Raw genomic sequence first — 22324 nt, 5'->3', positions numbered from 1 at the left:
TCGGAGACGAAAGCAACAGCATAGAAAATACAGCCGATGGTACTGTTAGGCTAACGTGATAATCACTACACTAGGGAAACACACAAGTCAATGATATTGTAACACTGTTGCCCGGTGACAGATGTAGCTCACTTGTGGAAAGTGTAGCGTAACGTATGGAACTGTTGAATCACTATGTTATACACCTGAAACTCATGCGACATTGTGTGGCTACTTAACTAAAAACAAAAGTTATATTTTAATGACTGGGAAATTGTATGATGTTATGTTAAAAGGGATAATGAATGTATATAGTATACAGAGTGATTTCGAACATGTAAAATGAACATACGCGTAGGAAAAAAGAATAAAATTATGTCAACATTTTATCGGTGGTTGTTTCTGGGAATTGAATTCTAGATGATATGTTTCCCATTACATTTCTTTATTTTCCCATTTTTCTATACAGCACATGTATTACGTTTGACAAGGGGAAGGGGGAGAATAGTTTTTCCTCCTTCTTTTTAATCTGTTTTTAACCCAATAGCATTAGTAAAATCCATACTGTTTAGTAGACAAATTCTAGAGAAATGATGAGCTTACCAAACTAGCATTGAAATTGTTGTCTCTAAGACTTTCATCTACATGATTAATTTACTAACCTTTACCTATACCTGGATTTATTTTTGTGTTTTTTGTTTTGTTTTGTTTATTAACTAGCCTCCATGTCAACATGGGACTCGAACTCACAACTCCGAAATCAAGAGCTGCATGCTCTACTAACTGAGCCAGCCAGGCACCCCTATCTGTTTCTTTTTAATTTTTTTTAATGTTTATTTTTGAGAGAGAAGCAGAGTGTGAGTGGGGGAGGGGCAGAGGGAGACAGAGACACAGAATCCGAAGCAGGCTCCAGGCTCTGAGCTGTCAGCACAGAGCCCAATGCAGGGCTCGAGCCCAAGAACTGCAAGACCATGATCTGAGCCAAAGTTGGCCACTTAACCCACTGAGCCACCCGGGGGGCCCCATTTGTTTGTTTGTTTTAATGGATGAACATACTTATACTAAGGGAAAGGTTAAGGTTTATAATATTTACCTCGAAGTAAAGACTCAATAAACATGCCTTTGTTTTTATCATGTTTCACACATTTAATAAAATAAGTTAAATTAGCAACTCAATGTATTCCAAATGTGCCAACTAAAAGTAAATATAATATTCTTCTTCCTTGTTTCCAGGTGCTTAGCAAACTTTGCCAATAGTCTTCCATTGCCTCGGATTAATTTATAGAGGGGAATTAATACCAATAATTAGAATTACAGACTAACATACATTTTTTTTTTTTTTACACATCTTAAACTGTGAAACAAGCTCGGGCTCTTGTTTTTTCAGGCATCAGGAGAAGGAAGTTTCTTCTCACTGGAAAAATGTATTCATCTTATCCTAGAGCAAAGAAAATAGTGAATAAATAAGCAAGTTTTTACTCTGGGGAAATGCTCTCAGTCCCAACCCCCCCCCCCTTTTTTTTTTTAATTTTTTTAACATTTATTTATTTTGGAGACAGAAGACAGAGCATGAACGGGGGAGGGTCAGAGAGAGGGGGAGACACAGAATCCAAAACAGGCTCCAGGCTCTGAGCTGTCAGCACAGAGCCCGACGCGGGGCTTGAACTCACAGACCGCGAGATCACAACCTGAGCCGAAGTCAGCCGCTTAACCGACTGAGCCACCCAGGCGCCCCAGTCCCAACCCCCTTTTAATCTAAATTTGATTTCATGTTCCCAACAGCACTTCATTTGGTAGAGCAGAGTGTAAAAGCCACACCCGTGCGATCCAGGTAATTAAAGAACCCGCCGCTCAGTCTTCCGGACCCTCAATTCTCAGAGTACAGTGTCCCGACCAGCATCGTTGGTATCACCCGGGAGCTGGTTAGAAAGGCAGAATCCCAGAGCCCACCCCAGACCTACTGTATCGGAGTCTGAGTTTTAGTAAGACACCCATGTCATTTGTAGGCACATTAAAGCTTCAGAAGTGCTGGGCTGGACAACTTTAGCTGCTGTTGTTATATGCCACACGACAAGAAAGAAACGATACAAAGACATGAATAAAACTTGTCGGTCTGAGGAAGGTAGCGGATGCTTCACAGTATCAAACAGAAGCGTGTTTTAGAAGTACAATTAGATGATCGTGATTCTAAATTTAAATTTTAAGGCGCGTGTATTAAATGTTGGAAGAGTCACAACTACAATGACCATGTTGTGCATGAGGAAGAGAAAAAGAAGCACGAGTGAATAGGGAAAAGGTGGCGGTGAGGACCCGCTGAGTTATCTAACTGAAGTATACTCTATGGGAGAAGTCCCTGGAAATATTGTAATCCGTGGAAAACCTGTCACTGAAAGCATCAGTTCGAAGCTGTTATACAATACATGCAACTTTGCATGACGAACACACTAAAATCAATAGGTCCCCTCGCTTTTCCCTCTGTTTTGCACTCTATTTAATTTAGCAGGCTCAAGTAGGGAAAACCATATACTTTTGTGGAGGGAGAGACACATGTGAGTTAGCAGCAAGATGATTCTGAACATAGAGTAGGCATCCAACATGTACTTCCTGGTTCGTCATTCACTGGTCATTCTCATGACAAAAGGTGACTGAGAACCTACTTTGCCAGGCACCCTGCTAAGTACGTGGTCGTTAGTGGAAGAGACGTGGTTTGTGCTTTCATGGAGTTTCTGATACGTATGCCTTACTGCTGATCAGTTTTTAAAAACTATCTGTGGATTTTGTTCATCTATGATATTTCTGTGCCTCGCGTCTACCTTTTTCATTGATAATGAGAAGAGTCTAATTCCTTGTTACCAAACTGGTCCGCATAGAATGATCAGCTGTGATCTGTATAGCAGATAGTAGGATTTCATATGGCAAAACGCAGCTGATAACTTACAGAGATGAACCTAAGATATATAATCTAAGATATATAGATTATAATAATTATAATCTAAGATTATATAGATATAATAACCTAAGATATTATGATCACTGTTAGTGCTTGACCTGGGCTGTCGATAGAGGCCTAGAGGCTGCTAGGAAGGAAGTGTGGATGAGTGAAAATGAGGGGGAGCAATAAACAAGTCTCTCCTAACTTGTACAGATGAAAATAATGCAATCATGGTCAAAATGAAACACATGTGTTTTTAATCTTATGTCCCCAACTGATGAATTGGGTCATCTGTTGGACTTTTATGTCTTCAAGTGAAGGTAATTTGTTCTTCAAACCAGTCTTATAATATGGCATTTAGCAAATTATTCACTTTTTCAAATAAATTGCTTTGTGAGTTTTCTTGGAATGATGAATTTACCCACTATACTTAGAACCTGACAAATTGGGTGGAAGGTTGAAATAAACAGCCCCCAATGGGCAAGAGGCCCAGACATGAGCTGAATCAACATTACTTCAGGACACTGCTATCTTTGTGGATTTCGAGTAGAGCCGTCTCCCAGGATCCTAACCCCACATCCCCTCAGCCTGTTGAACCCCACCCACTCTGGTTCCACCCTCGGGGTCAGTGACTAGATTCTCTGCCATGATGGCCCAGAGGTTAAGAGCATCATCCCAGAAACCAGACAGACACAGGTTGGTAGTGCTGGGCTCACCACCTCTTAGACACAGGATCTTGAGTAATGTAATGTCGCTGTGCCTCAGTTTTCTCACCTGGAAAATGGAAATTAAAGCTCACATCTTATGTGAACATGTGGATTACATAGCTATATAAAACTTAACTGTTGTTCCTGGCACATGGCAAATGGTGGCCACTAGTCCTTTATTATTGAACCCATGTCTCCATACTGGTCCTTTTTTGCTACAATGAATCCCCTTTAGTAACCAGGGTTCTTTCTTTCTTTAACCTTGTGTCTCTGTCTCTTAGTGACTGCATTTTTCTCCCTACTGAATCAGATCCTAGAGACTGCCTCCCAGGAAACCCTCCTCCTTTGTGCCACTTTTTCTGAGCTCTCACCCCACTCTTAAGTTCAACAGACTCCCCAGCTCAGTTTGACTCAGAGAGGCTCTAATATCTAGTGGTTAAAGGCCCCTGGAGACTGGCCGTCTGGATTCTGATCTCGGAACCTCTACTCACTAGCTGAGTGGCTCTGGGTAAATTATTCACCCTTTCTGTGCCTCAGTTGCCTAACCTATCAAATGAATCGTACCTGTTTCCTGTGGTTGTTGTAAAAATTCAGGAGATTATTATACATAAGGAGTCTGGAATTATAAGTACAACACAGCATTACCCAAGCTTGGCATTTTTACTCACTTATCTCTTTTCATCCTAGGGCAACCTCCCATTTGTAGAGCTACTTTTAGGATTTGTAAACCGAATCTCAGGTCCCTAGAATATCTGGACACTACTTACGCTTCCATGCCAAGACCCCTGCTTTCTCCACATCCTGCCACCAATTTCCTGGCAGACACTGACTATGACAGTGAGGAATGAATAATATTTTGTTTCAACCTTTATGTGTGTCTGTGAGGAACAGTGCACTGGGCCCAGCTTGGTGGCCTTTTACCTCAAATGGAGTGACACTAAGGGAGCCAAGCAAAGTAGAAGTCTGATTCTTCCTTAATTCCCTCCTCTTCCCTCTCCCCATTTCCACTGGTAAGCAAAGATCATCCGTCTGGAAAAAGGGACAGCCCAAGATGCCTCCCCAGCGAGGCTGGCTGTGTGCCACAAAGGCCTCCTTAGATAAAAAGGAAAGGGTCAGGAGTACAACTCAGAGGATGAACTTCTATCCTAGCGGTGGGATAATTTGCTTAGCTGAATTGCTACTGTTTGAGTTCCACGCTGAAGTTACGTGGCTAAGCTAAAGGCAACCTGAGAGAAGCAAACCAAAAGAAGATTGAATTCTGATTGAGAACTTGAAATAAAGCATGCACCGCTGGTCTGTGAACTAATCGGCGCCCTCAGGGGCTTCAGCAGAAGTCAGGAGTGTCCGGATCTTACTTCCCAGCCCTCCGTGCCTCGAATAGTACTTGGCTTGTGGCAGCATACTGTTTCTGCTCCGCAGTCCTGGCTTCAAGACTCCCACAGGGAGATTCCTTCTAATGCTCCAAATCCCTTCCAGGGCCACTGTCAATATTTTCAAAAGCAAGATGACAATTATTAGCTTCTTTTTAGCGCAAAATGTTTTACAAGTATTTATGTGGTCATTATTTTTCCAGTCATTTGGGTGGAGCATTATTTTGTGTGATTAATCAAACCACCCAAGGTCTTTAGTATTTGATCTTTTATTCCAGTTTGTTCATTCAGTTATCCCCCAGGCAATTAAACCTCTATAGTGCTATTAATTAGATAATTTAACTGGCCCTAAAGAAATAGATGAAAAGTCAATATAGAAACATACATAACAAAACACAAAGGATCAGTAATAAATTAGTTAATACATAGACTTCATGCAGCCAACCCTATCTGATTCGGATTTATTTCCTAGAAGTGCAAACATTTCCAAAGATAATATAATTAAAAGCTACCATATCATCAACTACATTCAACAATCTTCTAATCCATTGCACTCGATGCTATTTAATCTCCCCTTGAAGGAAACAACCAGCTCGCAGCAAAAACACCGTAGCAAAATATTCAGAACGTGACGACTACACGTTGATACAAAGCAGACGGCAGTTTTAAATCCTGACATCCTTCGGTAAGTATTGTTTTAGTTCCTTGATTTGCACTGGATCGTCCTCCATATCCTAAAAGCATTTGTTTGGCTCTCGAGAGTCAATCAACAAGCTTTTGGTAAAAATCTACCGTGCAGAAAACTGTGACCCAAGTCAAGTAAGGTTATTCAGGTTAGTGCCATGTGTTGTGTTTACCATTTCTGAAGCTACAAATCTTAGAGCCAAGTATTCTCCACAGGTCCACGGCGGCCCACTGGTCTCCACGCTAACATTTGATTCCTCCCTAAAGGATTCTGTGCCATGTGGTGATCAGGGGCACAGTGTTTGGGTTCGGGGTGGGGGGATCTGGGTTTCAGCCTTTGCTTCACCACCTAGCAGTTGTATGACTTTGGGCAAGTCATTTAACCCACGATGTCTCAGTTTCCCCAGCTTTGAAATAGGGATGACACTTAGCTTGAAGAATTATCATAGGATTTGGATGAAATAAAGTGCTTTGCATTCAATAAATGGTAGCTATTAGTTTTACAGGGACAATAATCTTCCTATCCAAGCAGGGACTCAGATTCAATTTCCACAGGCACAATCCATGAGCTGACTCACCAAGCAGGTTGTCAGCGCTTGCCTCTCCCTCCCCACTCCTGAATGGAGTCGCTGAAGCCGGCAAGGTTAGTTTTCCCCCCTCCCTCAAAGACCTTCGGTGAAGATTCCACAGTCTCCTTCTGTCAAGACCTTACAAAGTTTGAGCTGTTCCTTATACCTAACCTAAATCTTTCCGCACTGTTCCACCCAGTTTCCTCCTCTTCTATCCTGCCTAGAGACAGAAAAGAGCTGCTCTCTAGCCTCTGGGTAATATGCTTTCAGATTTAGGAGCTCACAGGTATTTATTAGATACCCCCTGTGTACAACAACTGGTAAGACACCAAGGAAATAGGGGCGCCCTGGTGGCTCAGTTGGTTAGCCACCAGGCTAACCTGACTGGCTCAAGTCATGATCTCACAGTTCGTGGATTCGAGCCCTGTGTTGGGCTCTGTGCTGACAGCTCAGAGCCTGGAGCCTGCTTCGGATTCTGTGTCTCCCTCTCTCTCTGCCCCTCCCCCACTCACCCTCTGTCTGTCTCTCTTTCAAAAATAAACAAACATCAAAAAAAAATTTTTTTTAAAGAAACCAAGGGAAAAGATTTAGTTTTGTTCCACATTGTGGGAAGTTCTGGCTAATGAAAAACCATTTGAAATCAGGAGGCAGAACTATGTAGAAAAACCACATTAAATTTGATAGAAAAATTATAACTAATCTAATACTAAGCTTTCAAATGCAATCACAGGAATATCTGGAGGTTTACAACTTACTGGGGAATACACCTCAAATGCAAATGCAGATGTTCAGTAATGTGTGACAAAAAAATCAAAGCAAAATATAGTTATGTGTAAGTATTTATTGTACTCAGGGAAAGAGGCTGCTGGGGAAAAAAAAACAGCACTGCTTTGACTTGACTTGATGTTTGGATGAAGAAGTTACAGATGGTGATATGTTCAACTGGAGAAAAGGAAGCCGAGAGGGGCACCTGGGTGGCTCAGTCAGTTAAGCTTCCGACTTCGGCTCAGGTCACGATCTCACAATTTGTGGGTTCGAGCCCCGCATCAGGCTCCGTGCTGACAGCTCAGAGCCTGGAGCCTGCTTCAGATTCTGGGTCTCCCTCTCTCTCTGCCCCTCCCCGGCTTATGCTCTGTCTCTTTCTCTCAAAAATGAATAAGCGTTTTTAAAAATTTTTTTTTAAAAAAGCCTAGAAAGAAGCACAAGTGCCTTTTGAAGCAGCTTCTTGAAAGAGAAATCCAACTCCCTCAGTTCTGGGCATGTGCATTCCAAGAGGAGGAAGAAAAGACAAAGAGGGGAGGAGGGCCAGGGAGACCACAGGGCTGGCACACAACCCGGAAAGGAAAGGGCAGCTGAGAGGAAGCAATTCAATCCCTTCTGGAAGCTCAGAATCTTCAGGAGCGTCTTCTTCCCTCCTCCCTTCTCTGCCCCCAACCCCTTCTACTCAGAGACCTTTCTAGGTGTGTGTTTGTCCTGAATGTTAAGGTTACTAAACCATGACTTTATGCTAGAAATTTTAGCCAGGAGGACCTGGCCTGGTCTTTCAGGGAAGATAAGTTTGCCCTTCAAAAATATTTTCGTTCCCTTCAGCTGTCTCTGCTTATGAGTAATGAATACTGGAGCTTGAAAAGCCAGTTTAGAGCCATATCATATGGGCTTCCTTTGTGTAAATATCATCAAGAGATTTGACCACAGGAAGAAAAATTTAAGCAATTTAAATTCATCTTTGGTGACTCCTAGGCTCTGTAATTACCTTAACGTGCCTTTGGTGTCTAGTAAATTCCTTTACATTGTAGGTACACAAAATATTTTCGTTGAATGAATCAATGAATAACAAACATATCCACACTTGCCGAGCGATGTTTTACATTTTCTAAATTGGTACTAAATGTAATAAATAAGCAAAGCTGAAAATTAAGTTTTTATGCATTCTGGGACATATAGACACAAGTTAATGGATTTGGCAGGACACTTGGGAAAGTCATTGCAAAAGGTAATGTTGTGTAACAGAAAACTAGTAAGTGTTATTAATCGGATTTTTCATGATTACTATAACTTCTGCAGGTTGTAGCCAGGAAAATATAAAAGCTCTTGCAACTTGAAAACATTACATTAAAACATTAATTTATTTCCACAAAGTCCTCTGCAGAAGTTCTTAGAAATGTAGAAATAGTTTTAAGATAAATGGTAAAATGATAAATGATAATACCTGTTTCACAAGCTTACCTCTTCATTTTAAAAAGTTGTAAGGAGGGGGGAAATCTTCAGGGAGTCACTAAGAATATGTGCATGATGATATAGGCTAATTCTTACCTATCCAGAACGTTCCATAAGTTGGAACTTTCCCATGAGTTCCATTCTCTTTTTTTTAATTTTTTTTTTTTACAGTTTATTTGTTTTGAGAAAAAGAGAGAGAGAGAGAGAGAGAAGGATGGGCAGAGAAAGACGGAGAGAGAGAATCCCAAGCAGGCTCCATGCTGTCAGTGCAGAGCCCAATGTGGGGCTCGATCCCACAGACCATGAGATCATGACCTGAGCCGATAATCAAGAGTTGGACACTTCACTGGCTGAGCCACCCAGGTGCCCTCCCCCACCCCCCAAACTCCATTCTCATCTGACAGAAGATTTGAGCAGAAAATGGCATTTGCTTGTCAGGATAATGAGACTGTTTTTGAGTAGAGGCCAGACCCTGTCCTTTCTGGCAGGAATGTGTAAATCCTCTGAAGACTGTTCTACCTCAAGTTTGAACTTGAGGCAGAACTTGGAAAAGATTGTGACAGCTTTTCTTTTACTGAAGAGAATACTATCTGCTACCAATACAATTTCAATAATAATAACCTCAGAAAACATAACCTTATGTTTAATATTTAAAAAATTTTTTAAACATTTATTCATTTTTTTGAGAGACAGAGAAAGACAGTGCGAGCAAGGGAGGGGCAGAAAGAGAGGGAGACACAGAATCTGAAGCAGGCTCCAAGCTCTGAGCATTAGCACAGAGCCTAACGCGGGGCTCGAACTCACAAACTGTGAGATCATGACCTGAGCTGAAGTCAGACGCTTAACTGACTGAGCCACCAGGTGCCCCAATAATCTTATGTTTTAAAAGAGACATTATAAGCCAATGGCTGAGAGCAAGGACATCAGCTTCTGAAAAGCCTTTCGCACTGTGTGACAAAGGGTAAGTCACTGTACCTCCCTGAGCCTCAGCTTCCAGATCTGCAAAATGGGAATAATAAGAGTGCAGGGTCATTGCAAGGGTTGAAAGATATAATTTATAAAAACCGCAAAAATATAATAATAATACTATTAGTTGCTAATAATACTTATTATGATTACCACCACCATCATATATATGTAGACACCCTGGACCCACACCTACCCCTTACCCCAGCCTCCAATGCTTCTCACTGAGCCCACCTATCTCTGTACAAGGAGCCAGGAAAGAATCGAAATCCCCGAGAAGAGAGGGCTATGCAGCCTGGAAGCCCATGTTTCCTGTGGTCACTGATGTCCTTCCCCAGATCCAAGTAAGGGGTAACAACCACCTGGGATATCTCGCCCATGTCAATGTCGTCACAACTCTTTTTGTTGTTTGTTTTATTTTTGAGAGAGAGACAGAGTATGAGACGGGGAGGGGCAGAGAGAGAGGGAGACACAGAATCCGAAGCAGGCTCCAGGCTCTGAGCTGTCAGCACAGAGGCGGATGCAGGGCCCCAACCTCTGAACTTCGAGTTCCTGACCTGAGCAGAAGTCAGGCTCTTAAACGACTACACCACCCAGGCCCCCCGTCGTCACAACTCTTAGTAACTGCTGCCACAACACGACCACATGAACAACTAGGTAGCTCATTTCGCTGAAGGCTCCAGAAGACAAACCTGAATCTCCTACTGCCACCCAAACAAAAGTATTCCAAAATAAGGGCAATGTTTACTCTGTTACACGTCCACAAAACCTAATTAATGCATCTTAGACTTCTTATTTACTTCCTTCAACCCAAGAAAAAGAAAATTTTGATCTTACACCGATTTCACTCAACCAGAGGAAAAGAGAAAAAGCACAGAAATAACTGAAGTCCACTGCTTCTGGGCACTTCCGTAATTGTCATCATTAGTTCGGTCACAAACAAAACATGCTATGATTTAAGTTGCCTGACTTCAGGCCAACCCCCCTCTTGATAAATGGCCTAAGGTGTTTGGTAAGTTCACCCTTTGCTACGTGACCTGGCGTTTTGGTGCTTTATCGACGGTTGAGAGAAACTCCAGCCTGGATGCTTACTGAAATCTCGCTTCCCTCAATCCGATTGTGGTGAGAGGATGTGGAATGCAAACAAACCCAATTAATGCAACCCTTGCTACACAAATATGCTTGCATGCATGCATATATACCTTGGGGTCCCTAGAATTTAGATTTAGATATTTAGAATTCAGATATTTTTAGATTTTCTTTAATGTCTATTTTTTTTTGAGAGAGAGGGAGAGAGAGATAGAGAGACAAAGTGAGAGCAGGGGAGGGGCAGATAGAGGGAGACACAGAATCCAAAGCAGGCTCCAGGCTCCAAGCTGTCAGCACAGAGCCCAAAGGGGGGCTCAAACTCACGAACCACTAGATCATGACCTGAGCCAAAGTTGGAGGCTTAACCAACTGAGACACCCAGGCGCCTCCTAGACTTGGGTATGTCTAAGAAATAGTATAGATTGTTTATCTATAGTCATAAATTCAAATATATATAATACGTGTATATATTATATATATATCTGTATATATGTAGATGTATGTATACATATATGTAGATATATACGTATATATCTGTATATATATATATGTATATATATAATATATCTACTAGTTAGACGTTTTATTTAAAGCAGGCCAGAGGTAAGAAATAATTGGCTCTCCTACTCTTATTTTGTTCTACTTTTGTTGGAGGCATGGATGCCAGAGAAACACATTTTTTCCCATTTCCACCATGAAAGGAGAAAGTCTGCAGTGGATGTGTGAACATAGCTTGTGAAATGCCCCACTTGACTGGGGAACTTCACACGCAAGGGGGAACAGAGTGGGCAGGCCAGCTAGGGTGGCATAACCCAACTCCAGTCACTGCTGCCAGGTGTGAATGTCAACTTGGTCGTCACACCTCTCTCTCCTCCCTTCTCCCTCTTCACCCAACATAATCTAAACATCTAGATTTGTATGTAAAAAGTCCTGATTTTTGAAATGTTGACAGCTGGTTCATATATTCAAAAATTACAATGCAGAACAAATAAATATGTCTATCTGCTTGCAAGATGAACCTGCCAGAGGAGTCAACAGTTAGGGATCCTGACCCAAACTAAGATACCCCCGACAGCATCACTAGATGTGGGACGTGGTGATCTGGAGTGGGTATGGAGGGTGGCTCTCTGGTTTTGGACTTGGACATTAGGCCACGTCATGCATTGGGATAGGTGATATATAGGAAGGAATAAACCAAGGAGAAGCATGAGTTTTGTTTGGGATGTGCTGATGTTGGACATGGGACATCCACTAAGAGAAACTTAGCCTGGAGACACAGATTTCAGACACAGGCACATCATAATGAGGTAGTGGTAGAAAGAGTGGGAATAGTGGTGATGATCCAGGGAAAGCCAATGGAACAAGATTTAGAAAACTGTGGGTAACACCCTGATAAACACTAATATTTGATGATGAGGATGTGTGGGAGAGAGTTCTTAAAGGAGGATGAAAAGAAACATGCAGAGAAGTGAGAGAAGAATAAGGACATTTTAGTATCAAGGAGTGTGAGGAAGAAACGAGGTTTAAGGAGAGAACTCATCTATGAGTTGACATATCAACTATGTCTCATGTTGCAGAAATCTCAAGCCAGTCACGGGCAGAACAGTACCCATGGAACTTAGTCATAACATGGAAACACTATAGTGCATAAAAGCCAATGGGATTTGGGGGTCAAACCTGAGTTTGGAATCTGGTTTTGCCACTTAAAGCATCACCTTGGACAGCAAAAACCTCTCAAAATCTCAGTTTTCTCATCCATAAAATGGGGATCATAATACCTACATCGCATGGCTTTTATGAGGATTTGTAGTAAGCAAAATAAAGCCCCCATCCTCATATAGCTTATGTGGGAGAGGTCGTCAGTAAAGAAGTATGCAAATAAATACTTAATTACAGGTAGTAATTTTTTTTTAAAAGAGCAGAAAGAAGAAAGTGGTATAGAACATTAGAGAGTAATTGGAGGAGTGGGTAGTCTCTATTTTAACCTGGTAGAGATGTTATCTCCAAGAAGGTGACATTTGAGCTGAAACTTGAAGGAAAAGGGAGAAAGACATTTGATGGTCTGGGCGAAGTGTAAAGGTTCTGAGGTGGGAAAGGGTTTGGCATGTTCCAGAACATCAGGAAAATCTGTGTGGCTACGGTGGGGTGGGGAAGCATAAGGGTTGACTTCAGAGAGTTGAGCAGACCACACAAGGGGACTGGGATTTCGTCTAAGAATAATAAGGAGCCATCGGAGAGTTCTGAGTATGGAGGTGATGTGCGGGGAAGCATAAGGGTTGAGTTCAGAAAGTTGAGCAGACCACACAAGGGGACTGGGATTTCGTCTAAGAATAATAAGGAGCCATCGGAGAGTTCTGAGTATGGAGGTGATGTGCGACGAGTTATGTTGTGAGAGCTCCCTCTGGGTTCTGTATAGAGAACAGAAGGGGGGGGGGACAGCAGTAGAAGCTGTAATAGGGTGCTACTACTGGGCTTGGAAGACATGAAAGGGGCTTGGACGAGGTTGCAGTTGGGGAGATTTAGGATGTATTTCCAATGTAGACTTAACAGGATTAGCTAAGGGACTAGATAGGAAGTTTGAAGATTTGACTTTTAGATATTGGGCCTAAGCAATGGAGTGGATGGTGATGTCATTTCCTGAGATGGGGAAGAGCTGTTGAAGGGTGGTGTAGAATAAGAGTCCTGTTCTGGACACGTTAAGTTTGAGAGGCCTAACGGACACCCAGGTGGGAAGTTAAGTTATGCTTTGGGGATCTGAGGGGAAAAGCAGAGGCCAGAGATACAAATTTTGGAGTCATGAGCGCAGCGGGGCTGGATGTGATCGCTCAAGAAATGAAGGTAGGGCCTGTGACTGAGCTCTCCAAAGTTTAGAGGTGAGGAGGAGGGACAGCCAGCAAAGGTGACAAAGAGTAGCACCAGCAAAACCAGGAGACTGGAGCATGGTGACCCGGAGGCTAAGTGGACAAAGTCTTTTCAAAGGGAAGGAGTCAACAATTCCGTCAGGTGCTACAGAGAAGTTGAGTGTGATGAGTTTGGGGGCTGTATTTGACTTTCAAGATTATCGGATTTGACCTTCAAGAGGAAGGTCACTCACCATCTGGAAACGAACAGTTTCCTTGGATTCACGGAAACAGAAGCCTATTTGCAGTGGGTGAAGGAGTAAACAGTAAGTGCAGCAGTGGAAGCAACGGGTCTAGTGTCCTTACCGTTAACATGTAGGAATAGCTGCTATGGAAGCCGCACTAGCCCCTAAAAATTTTATGCAGAGTTCTGCGTGTATGGGACAAGCTGTGCTCTCCAGAAAGAGAAGTGATCGCTTTCATCGTGTATTCAAAGGAGTCTGTCACTGTCACTGGAAACCCCGCAGTAGGAGGCTCAATGGCTGGCCCAGAGCGACAACACTCAGACTAAGCACCCTCCCTGTGCCAGTTCCCTGTTGTGGCCAAGGACACAGGGCTGCCAGCCTTGTTCATTTTTTTTTTTTTTTAAGAACAGAAAAAGAAAAAAAAAAATCAGTAGTTCCTGTTTTCCATAAGCAAAGCCCCTTTAAAACTTAACCTTCCATCGCTTTCTCGGGCTTTTGGCTAAGATCAAATGCAGCGTGTGTTCTGGTCAGTTAAAATACCTGGTAAGTCCTCTACCTGAGGACAGTACGTTAAGTGGATTTGGGGAGCAGGGAGATGGAATAGGAGCTCTCTCCGTCCACACACCGAGCTGGTATCGCAGTATCTCCAGGAATGGTGAACCCAAAATAAATAAATAAACGAAGATAAAAATAAAAATATATAAAACTTTAATCTTCCAGAGTCTGTTCTCGGTCTGGACTAAAAGACCCCCCCTATGTGCGACCTCTGGTGGCTGTTTCAAAAAATGCAGCCCAAGCATTTTTATTTTATAGGAAGGATATTTTTGCAAAGATTGCTTAGAAAAATGAATTTTTTATAAATCATATCATATTTCCTAATCACTTATATTGTCAAAAAAATCAATTGTAACCAATAACAATAATACAATATCTAGCTAGTATATACATTATAGATTTATAAGCGCGTATATGAAATAACCCCAAAATAAAACAGTGTAAGACTTAAAAATTTTGTTAACCACTAGGGAAATTGTACATATGGGCAGAGTTTCAGAGAAGCAGTTTAGTAGAAGCATTCTGCATCCAGACTTTATATTTTCCTTCCAGACACAGTATCAGTAAAACCGGCCATTTTTGCTGGTCTCTCCTTTCGTAAGAATGGGCAATAGAGGAGGCCTAAAATCTGTTTGTATGACTGGTTCTGTGATGGAAAGTGGGAAAAAAAATTGGAGAGTCTGAAAAAATGCACTTCTGGGCCTGCAGCATCAGCTCTTGGGAATCCTTAGAGAATTTGGGCCCCGCTGGGGATTCAACAATCCTCCTCAGAAAATGTCAAGTTCTCTGAGTATAGGAGTCACATCTTACAGTTCTTTTCTTTCCTCTAGGAATGCTGGCACCCAAGAGATTTGCAATAAAAACCTGATTGTTTGAAAAGCATGAAATGTGCACCCAGTAGTCACTGAGAAGGAATCACGAAAACGAGGGGCTCCAGTGGTTCCAAAATAACATCTGTGAGGGATTCTGGGCTTCTAGAGCTTATCTTTTCCCAAACCATCAATGAGAACTATCAATACCCAGACCATATAACCCGTAAACTATGTGTATATACAATAAAATTCTTGGATGGTTTTTTGACCTGTTTATTTTAAAAAATTTTTTTAATGTTTATTTACCCTTGAGAGAGAGAGAGCATGCGCATGAGTGGGGGGGGGGGGGGCAGGGGGAGGGAGACACAGAATCTGAAGCAGGCTCCAGGCTCCCAGCTGTCAGCACAGAGCCCTACACGGGGCTTGAACTCAGGAACCGCAGGATCATGACCCTAGTCAAAGTCAGACACTCAACCAACTGAGTCACCAGGCACCCCGATTGTTTGACCTGTTTAAATGACTTCGATTCTTCTGGGTCAGCAATTTTGCAAATTGGTCCCTGCGCCATCAGCCTCCACATCAACCGTGAACTCGGTAGAAATGCAAATTGCGCCCATTCCCCACCCACCCCCCAACTACTGAGCCAGTTACTGTAGGAATGAGTCCCAGCATTCTGCTTTTAACATGCTCTCCCAGGTAATTCTGATGAAATCTAAACTCTGGGAACCACTGTTATTGGTCATACCTATATTGATAAAGATTGAAGATGTTATTGTGCTTTTCTTGGCAAAAATTCTACTTCTCATTAAATTAAATAACTCCACCAAAAATGTGGGGCAGCAATGTAGATGCTGACGCCCAGCTCATTTTTTTCCTAAATATAAGCTTATTTGCACAGAGGTGAACTAATTATAAAATTAGCTCAAGAATTTCCCAAGGATCCGTTTTTCTTCTGATAGTCATGGTTTTGTAATCGATAAAATAATCACTCTCCCATCAAATAGGTAATTTCAGTTTCATTTCAGAACTACACTTCGTTTGTCACTGAGATTACCTGCAGGTGCATTTTTAATGTGGCATTCATCTCTTTTAATATAAAGTTCTTCTTCCAGTACTTCCTTAATTCGCTTATGTGGTTCTGAATACAAGAATTTCTTCCCTATAAAGACATGAATCAAATCAGTTACTTATCATAAATTACGCCCAACTTTCTGGCCATTATACCTACTGAATAACTATTTTCTAAAAGGACACATCCTTCCATACAGAGAGCAGATGATTTCCTCCTGAGGCTCTATTTTGGAAAAATCCCTTTCATTGTAATTTTTGGTTCTTTTGGGACTTTTTGCTGTCACATAATTCCTGAACTTTTGTGGTGAGTTTCAGATACCTCTTTCAGTTATTATGAAGAAATAGATGGAGTTTCCTTCGTTAGCTTCAAGATAACTCATTTATTCAATAAATCCTTTTTTTTTTTTAGTTTATTTATTTTTTGAGAGAGAGAGAGCAGGGGAGAGGCAGAGAGAGAAAAGGAGAGAGAGCATCCTAAGCAGACTCCACACTGTCAGCACTGAGCCCGATGCAGGACTCAAACTCATGAACCGTGAGATCATGATCTGAGCTGAAATCAAGAGACAGACACTTAACCAACTGAGCCACCGAGAAGCCCCTATTCAATAAACCCTTAGTAAAGACCTACTCTGTGCCAGGCATTTGGCTAGGGGCAGAGGACCTAGCAATGAATAAGACAGATGTGTGCATGAAGTTTATAATCCAGATACACGACACAGAACAGCCCCAGCATTATTTAATCATTACTTTTACAGATCAACCTGAATTGTAGTAATGAACCACGCATGGACATATGACTTTTTCCTGGCCTCTAAGCCTGGCCCTGTAGGATATCACTGCTATTGTGGAGGACTGGGTTATTTGTTCTAAGCACTTTAGCAATATTTCTTCTGCTCACCCCCGCCCCGAGCTCTGTGCTGACACTGTCTTCCCCAGTCTCTCCTGTCAGCCCCCCCTCTCTTGGTCTCTGAGCTTCATCATGGCCCTTCTGCCCATTCCCACATCAAAGCCTTTGTACATTCTATTTTTGGCCTGAACTGCCTTTCTCCTAATATTTTTGCCTGGGTAGCTTCTACTCAAATTTCAAGTGCAGGCTTAAATGTCAGTTCTTTGGGGAAACTTTCCCTGACTCTACAATCTTGAAATGTCCCTGGTTACTTTTTCTCATAATACTCTCTTTTCTTTTATTTCATTTATTACAATTTGTATATGGCTTCATTTGCTTTATTTACCATTATTTACGTAACTACTAGTTGAATATATGCCTTCCTTACCAGACCATACATACTGTAGGGCAGGAATGTTGTCTGTTCAGTCCATCCGAGTCCTAGAACACAATCTGGCACAATAATAGACCAAATATGTGTTCAAGCAGAACTCAGCATTGTTAAATTAGATAGAGTTCAAAGACTATTCTTGTGCATGAATCCCAATGCAGCCTTGTCAATGTAAGGGAACAAGTAGTTCTGGTCTTAATACCCAAAAGCTCAATCCAAGGAATCATGGAAAACCTAAACAACCAAATACTTTAGCTATTTTAAGATGTGACTTTAACTCACAATGGTATGTGCCTCATCTTTTCCAGACTAACCGATACACTGGTGAATAGATTTGACTTGTGTACAGACTGGTCCAAATGGGGTAATAGACCAGTTGCCTCTGGCTATGTGGGTCATTCCTGGTCATGAAAACTCAAACATGCCCTCAAACATGAACAAGGTAAAATTAGACACTTTCTGGGTCTCACGTTTGTTTCCCAAAAGTTAGGAGTCCTATGAATGGGAGGTGGCAGTTAAGCATTACTCAATCTTAACTTTGGTTTAAATGTTTTTGGCTAAATTAGGAGCTGAAGGAAGGAAAGGGTATAGGAACCATGGCTAAGAAGGAAGAAAATCCTGTAACCGGTCAGTAGTACAGAAGAGATCACCTGCTCTAAGTTCAAGTCTCTTGACGAATTTCAGCTGTGCTGCTACAAGAGTTTCTGGAGGAAATCATCAAAGGTTTTGAGGAACTGTTAAAAATTATAGTGGTAAAGAGCTTAGTCTAGGCAAATATTCCCTGCTCCAAGAAGGAAGGAGGAAAGGAAGAAAGGAAGGAGGGAAGGAAGGAAAAGAAAGAAGGAAGGAAAAAAGGAAAAAGGAAAAAATTCTACAAACTCTGACATAGCAACTGGATGTTGATCTTCAACATTTTGCGTGGGTTAGTCAACAGATGGCTTGTGAGTCACAGACAATGAAGAACGGTGATCACCAAGTTTTAAGGACCTACTTAAAACCATGTTATCCCAGACTAAATGGCTTTCTTTTGTTAAGAGCTAATTAACAATTGCTATAATTTATTGAATGCTACCATACAGATGTTGTTAGCATCTTACATATATTATCTCTCGTTCTCAAAATCACTCTATGGGCAGGGATAATTATTCCTAATTTGATCGTTGAGAAAGCAACTCTCAGAAATCACAAAACTAGTCATAAAAATTAAAAGCCAAGCCTACCTGATTCCCAAACCCCAGTTACTACGCCAGCTAGATTAGGGGGATGTTGCAGCCATAATGTATCCGCATTTCAACAAAGGCATTTGATAAAGTGTATTTGTAGGAGGCAGAGCACTCATGGCAAAGATCAGGGTCTTCTAGAGGCTCTACTCGGAACTCTTGGAACCACCTCCTAATTTGGGTATAGGAATTGCCCATAAATTCACCAAATGTGAGAATGGCACAGACTTGCTGAATGGCAAACTCAGGACTCAACGGGCTGCTTGCATACCAGGAACGAAATGCTAAATTTCACAAAATGGTATTGATGGAGATAAATACACTAACTTGTTTTTAGGACGAGACAATTAACTGCATAAATATAAGGTAGGAAAAGTGTCCAAATGTTTTCAGTTGGACGAAAGAGGAAAGAGAAACTAAGGATGTCATAGACTGCATTTGTTATGTATATTAATAATACAATGTGCCTCCCAAAACAGCTAATGTGATCCTGGATCCGTTTAATAGAAGCATAAGGTTCAGCTCAAGGGAGGTTATCGTCCACCACACTAGCCTAATCTGATCACATCTGGAATACTGGATTCAGTGATTTAATAAACTGGAGAATGTTGGAAGAGGTTAGCCAGCACGGTGAGAGAGCTCCAAAGAGTTTTAAAGATGACACTGAAGTCTATGAAAGATTTGGTGGCTGCTCAAATATCCACCTTCATACAATTTAAGGGTGTTTCATTGGAAAAGGACCTCATTTCATCTCTGTCTATTTCAGATCAGACCTGTGATGAGGGAGTAGAAACTACAGAGAGACTGAAGACCTTTCCAAAAAACATTTGAAAATTGAATGGGTACTTCATATGGGTGTGAATAGCCTGGCTCTACTTAGGCTGAGGCCTTCAGAGAAGATTCTCCGGAAGGCTGAAGCAAGAACTCCACATGCCCCACCCCCGACTTTGTGAGTTCCTGAAAGTTTGGACACATGCCTTAATTCGGTACTCCTCTGCAGCTTGCCCAATGCCTGACATGCAGTAAGGAAAATTCCCAGATGGAATTTCAGTCAGAATAAGGATGTACTTAAATATACTGTATACTTAAACATACTAGATTTCATTGCTTTAAGTAAGACCCCTCCATGCTGTTGATAATAATCCAAGGAATGTGGGGCTGATGCTGAGGGAAGAGGCCCTTTCATTAGGAGACACAGGTTCTGCGGGTCCTTAATGAGGTGTCCTGGGAGCAGAGTGTGTGGCCCCCTGAGACAGGGGAGCTGAGCCCACCCCTCCCTCCTGGGGTCTGCCTGGGCACCGAAGGAACTGCTAGAGCCTGAGGCCGGTCCCTAGAGAGGCAATCAAGGAGGCAATGCAGAAGGGCTAGAAACTGCTGGTGTTCCTCTTTTGGCCTATGATATTCACCATCATCATTCCTCAGCACTCACTGAAAACCTGTAGAGCACAAGTGGGCTGTGAAATATCTGCAAATTCACGGAACAACATGGATGAGTGCTGAGGTCTGGAGCAGACTCAGGTTTCAGCCAGGTTGGTGGTGACTGGACCAGAGCTGCCTTTACCCACTCGAATATTGTTTGTGTGTTCGGCAGGGCAAAGGAGGAAACCGTGTGTTGAAACGTGGCCCATAATTGTGAGATTCTAAAAGCCTCAGGTAGTAACAATTGATGAACTGAGAGTCCAACAGATGTGAGTTTAAGTATTTTAAGTATTTCTCCGGCATTGACTGAACGACTGTAGGAAAGTCACTTCATTTCTTCTAATCTAGACCTCAGTTTCCTGGTCTGTAAAATAAAGGAATTGGCAAAAATGATCTACGTATTTCTGTGTGTGTGTGTGTGTGTGTGTGTGTATAATTTATATATATACAGATTATAAATGTCTATACATTTTATTATATAGAAATTAATATATATTATTTAGATATAAATAATAATTCATATACAATATATAATACATAATTGTACATAACATATAGAATTATATAGCAATATATTAATATATAATACGTATTTTATATATAAATATATATTATTTACATATACTTAGTATATAAAATAATTTGCATTATTTATATATATTTATTATATATAAATATATAAATATATTCTTATATATTTATTATATACAATTTTAAATTTATATTATATATTACAGATTTTTATAATTATGATTTTATAATTTTATTTTCTATGCAGATTTTATATTTACAATTTTATAATTTATACACACGTATACACACACACACACACACACACACACACACACACTTTTTTTTTTTCAATACCTTCCAGGCCAATGCCACTACCTATAGGTTGGAGGCTACTTGGGCTTCAGGGAGCCTTTTGTGAAACAGGCTTTGGGGAAAGGGACCTGATCCTCTCGACCACAGTGCCATCAGCTCCCCTGCCTTTGCCGAAATGGCAGCTCTGCCCCCTCCCTCCAAAACCCTTCTGGCCCCAGCCAGTCTCACTGCGGTTTCCCCCCAGTCCCCACCCAGTCCCCATTTCACGCGTTCTGCACGCCACACGTCCCTCCGCTCCGGGTGCGCGACTGGAGGGGAACTCACATGGTTTGCAAGACTCCTGGGGTCCGCCGCCGCCGCCGGGCTCCCCTCGCGCCCCGCACCCCAGTCCCGCCGGCGGCCGAGGCTGCTCCCCGTCGCGGCCCGGCTCCGGCGCCGCCACCGAGGTCACCGCCACCGCTTCCTCCCGCTTCATGCCGCGGGCATCTTCGCCGGCTGCCCCCTGCCTTCTCCGCTCCTCCGCGCGCTACCTAGGGAACGCCGGGCGTCTCCGGTTGCCATAGTGACTGCGGATCTTCGCGGCTGCAGAAGTTCTCAGGGTGCTTCTCCACGGCCCTTGGTGTCCCGTGCGCCCAGGGCGGCCCTGAAGTTAGGGAGCATCGATTACCTACCCACCAAAACAAAGGACTTTCCATTAGGCTTTCGTTTGTTTCTCACTCCCACTTCGCAGGAGTAGCTTTACTATTCCCAGGTAGGGAAACTGAGATTCAGGAAAGCTAAGGAAATTGTCCGAGGTCACAGGCCCAAAGAATAGATCACCCCCTGGAGCAGGTAGGAGTAGGAGCAGGTACTAGACAGGTGAGTTCATGGTAAGGTCGCTAGTTTCACGTGCGTTGAGCTCATCCTGTCTCGCTCCCTGCTACACACGTGATCAAATAAATGCATGTGGAGGATCCCAAACTTTTGGATTCTAAGTTGTTTTTAAGCAACTCTTGCAGTTTTCAAGAACTTTTGTATTCACAATCTATTTCAATCTATACATAGTAACTATTTTTACAGATGAGAATATCGAATTCAGAGAAATTTGATTTGAGTAGCAAACGGGAAAACCTAGAGCTTTATTTGGAGCATGAGGTTGCTTTTGTTTTGTTTTTGCAGTCATTGAAAAATAAAATTACGATGTGGTGTTACTTTTATGAGGAGTAAATGTGCATTATTTTACATAAATGTCTTGGCTGACACTTTAGTATTTACAACCAGGTAACCAAGTGTTTATTTTGATGCTTTTAGGTTTTTCAGTTTTAGGTATCATATGCTGATCTCCTACTTTGAAAGAATAAGGCTTTATCTTTCTTTCCTTTTCCTCACCTCCCATATATTCACTGCCCCCTCAAACCCCTAGTAAAGATAAATCAAAATTTTGGCCAGAGCATTTGTATTACCATGACTAAGTTAACTCTAGTCACAGCTGAGCTATATAATAATACTATGGTGACTTTTCCCTTCTGAATAGCATTTTAACTTCCTGGGGTTGGTAACTGCCCTTG

General features: G+C 42.0%; 1 protein-coding gene and 1 non-coding gene across 4 annotated transcripts; one reads left to right on the top strand and one right to left on the bottom strand.

The window, feature by feature from the left end:
* Positions 1–1100: 1100 nt before the first annotated feature.
* On the bottom strand, positions 1101–21435 carry CD1H11orf97 (chromosome D1 C11orf97 homolog). 3 transcript variants are annotated; one of them, XM_078433941.2, is made up of 4 exons: positions 21102–21435; positions 16020–16124; positions 4907–5099; positions 1101–1417 (listed from the first exon to the last, which is right to left on the bottom strand). In XM_078433941.2, exons 1-3 carry the CDS (start codon positions 21250–21252, stop codon positions 4921–4923), a joined length of 435 nt encoding a protein of 144 aa, XP_078290067.1. In that variant the 5' UTR covers positions 21253–21435; the 3' UTR covers positions 1101–1417; positions 4907–4920. The 3 variants fall into 3 exon arrangements, with proteins under 3 accessions (XP_078290067.1, XP_078290069.1, XP_078290068.1); XM_078433943.2 differs by having other exon boundaries at positions 4991–5099; XM_078433942.2 differs by having other exon boundaries at positions 4974–5099; positions 21102–21429.
* LOC132662674 (U2 spliceosomal RNA) lies at positions 14077–14264 on the top strand. Its single transcript, XR_009602687.1, has one exon. It is a non-coding gene; the product is annotated as a U2 spliceosomal RNA (small nuclear RNA).
* Positions 21436–22324: the final 889 nt, after the last annotated feature.

The sequence above is a fragment of the Panthera onca genome, chromosome D1 (genome assembly GCF_046562875.1).
Source record: "Panthera onca isolate mPanOnc1 chromosome D1, mPanOnc1 haplotype 2, whole genome shotgun sequence".
NCBI lineage: Eukaryota > Metazoa > Chordata > Mammalia > Carnivora > Felidae > Panthera > Panthera onca.
Note: the sequence above shows the minus strand (reverse complement) of the source record. Positions and strands in the feature narration are given on the sequence as shown.

Excerpts from the sequence above, each read along its gene's own strand:
- CD1H11orf97 (XM_078433941.2), bottom strand. The coding sequence starts at position 21,252 with ATGAAGCGGGAGGAAGCGGTGGCGGTGACCTCGGTGGCGGCGCCGGAG. Across the intron at positions 16,125-21,101 it reads CCAGGAGTCTTGCAAACCAT|GGAAGAAATTCTTGTATTCA; the intron begins GTGAGTTCCCCT and ends ATGTCTTTATAG. Across the intron at positions 5,100-16,019 it reads CATTAAAAATGCACCTGCAG|TGGCCCTGGAAGGGATTTGG; the intron begins GTAATCTCAGTG and ends AAATATTGACAG.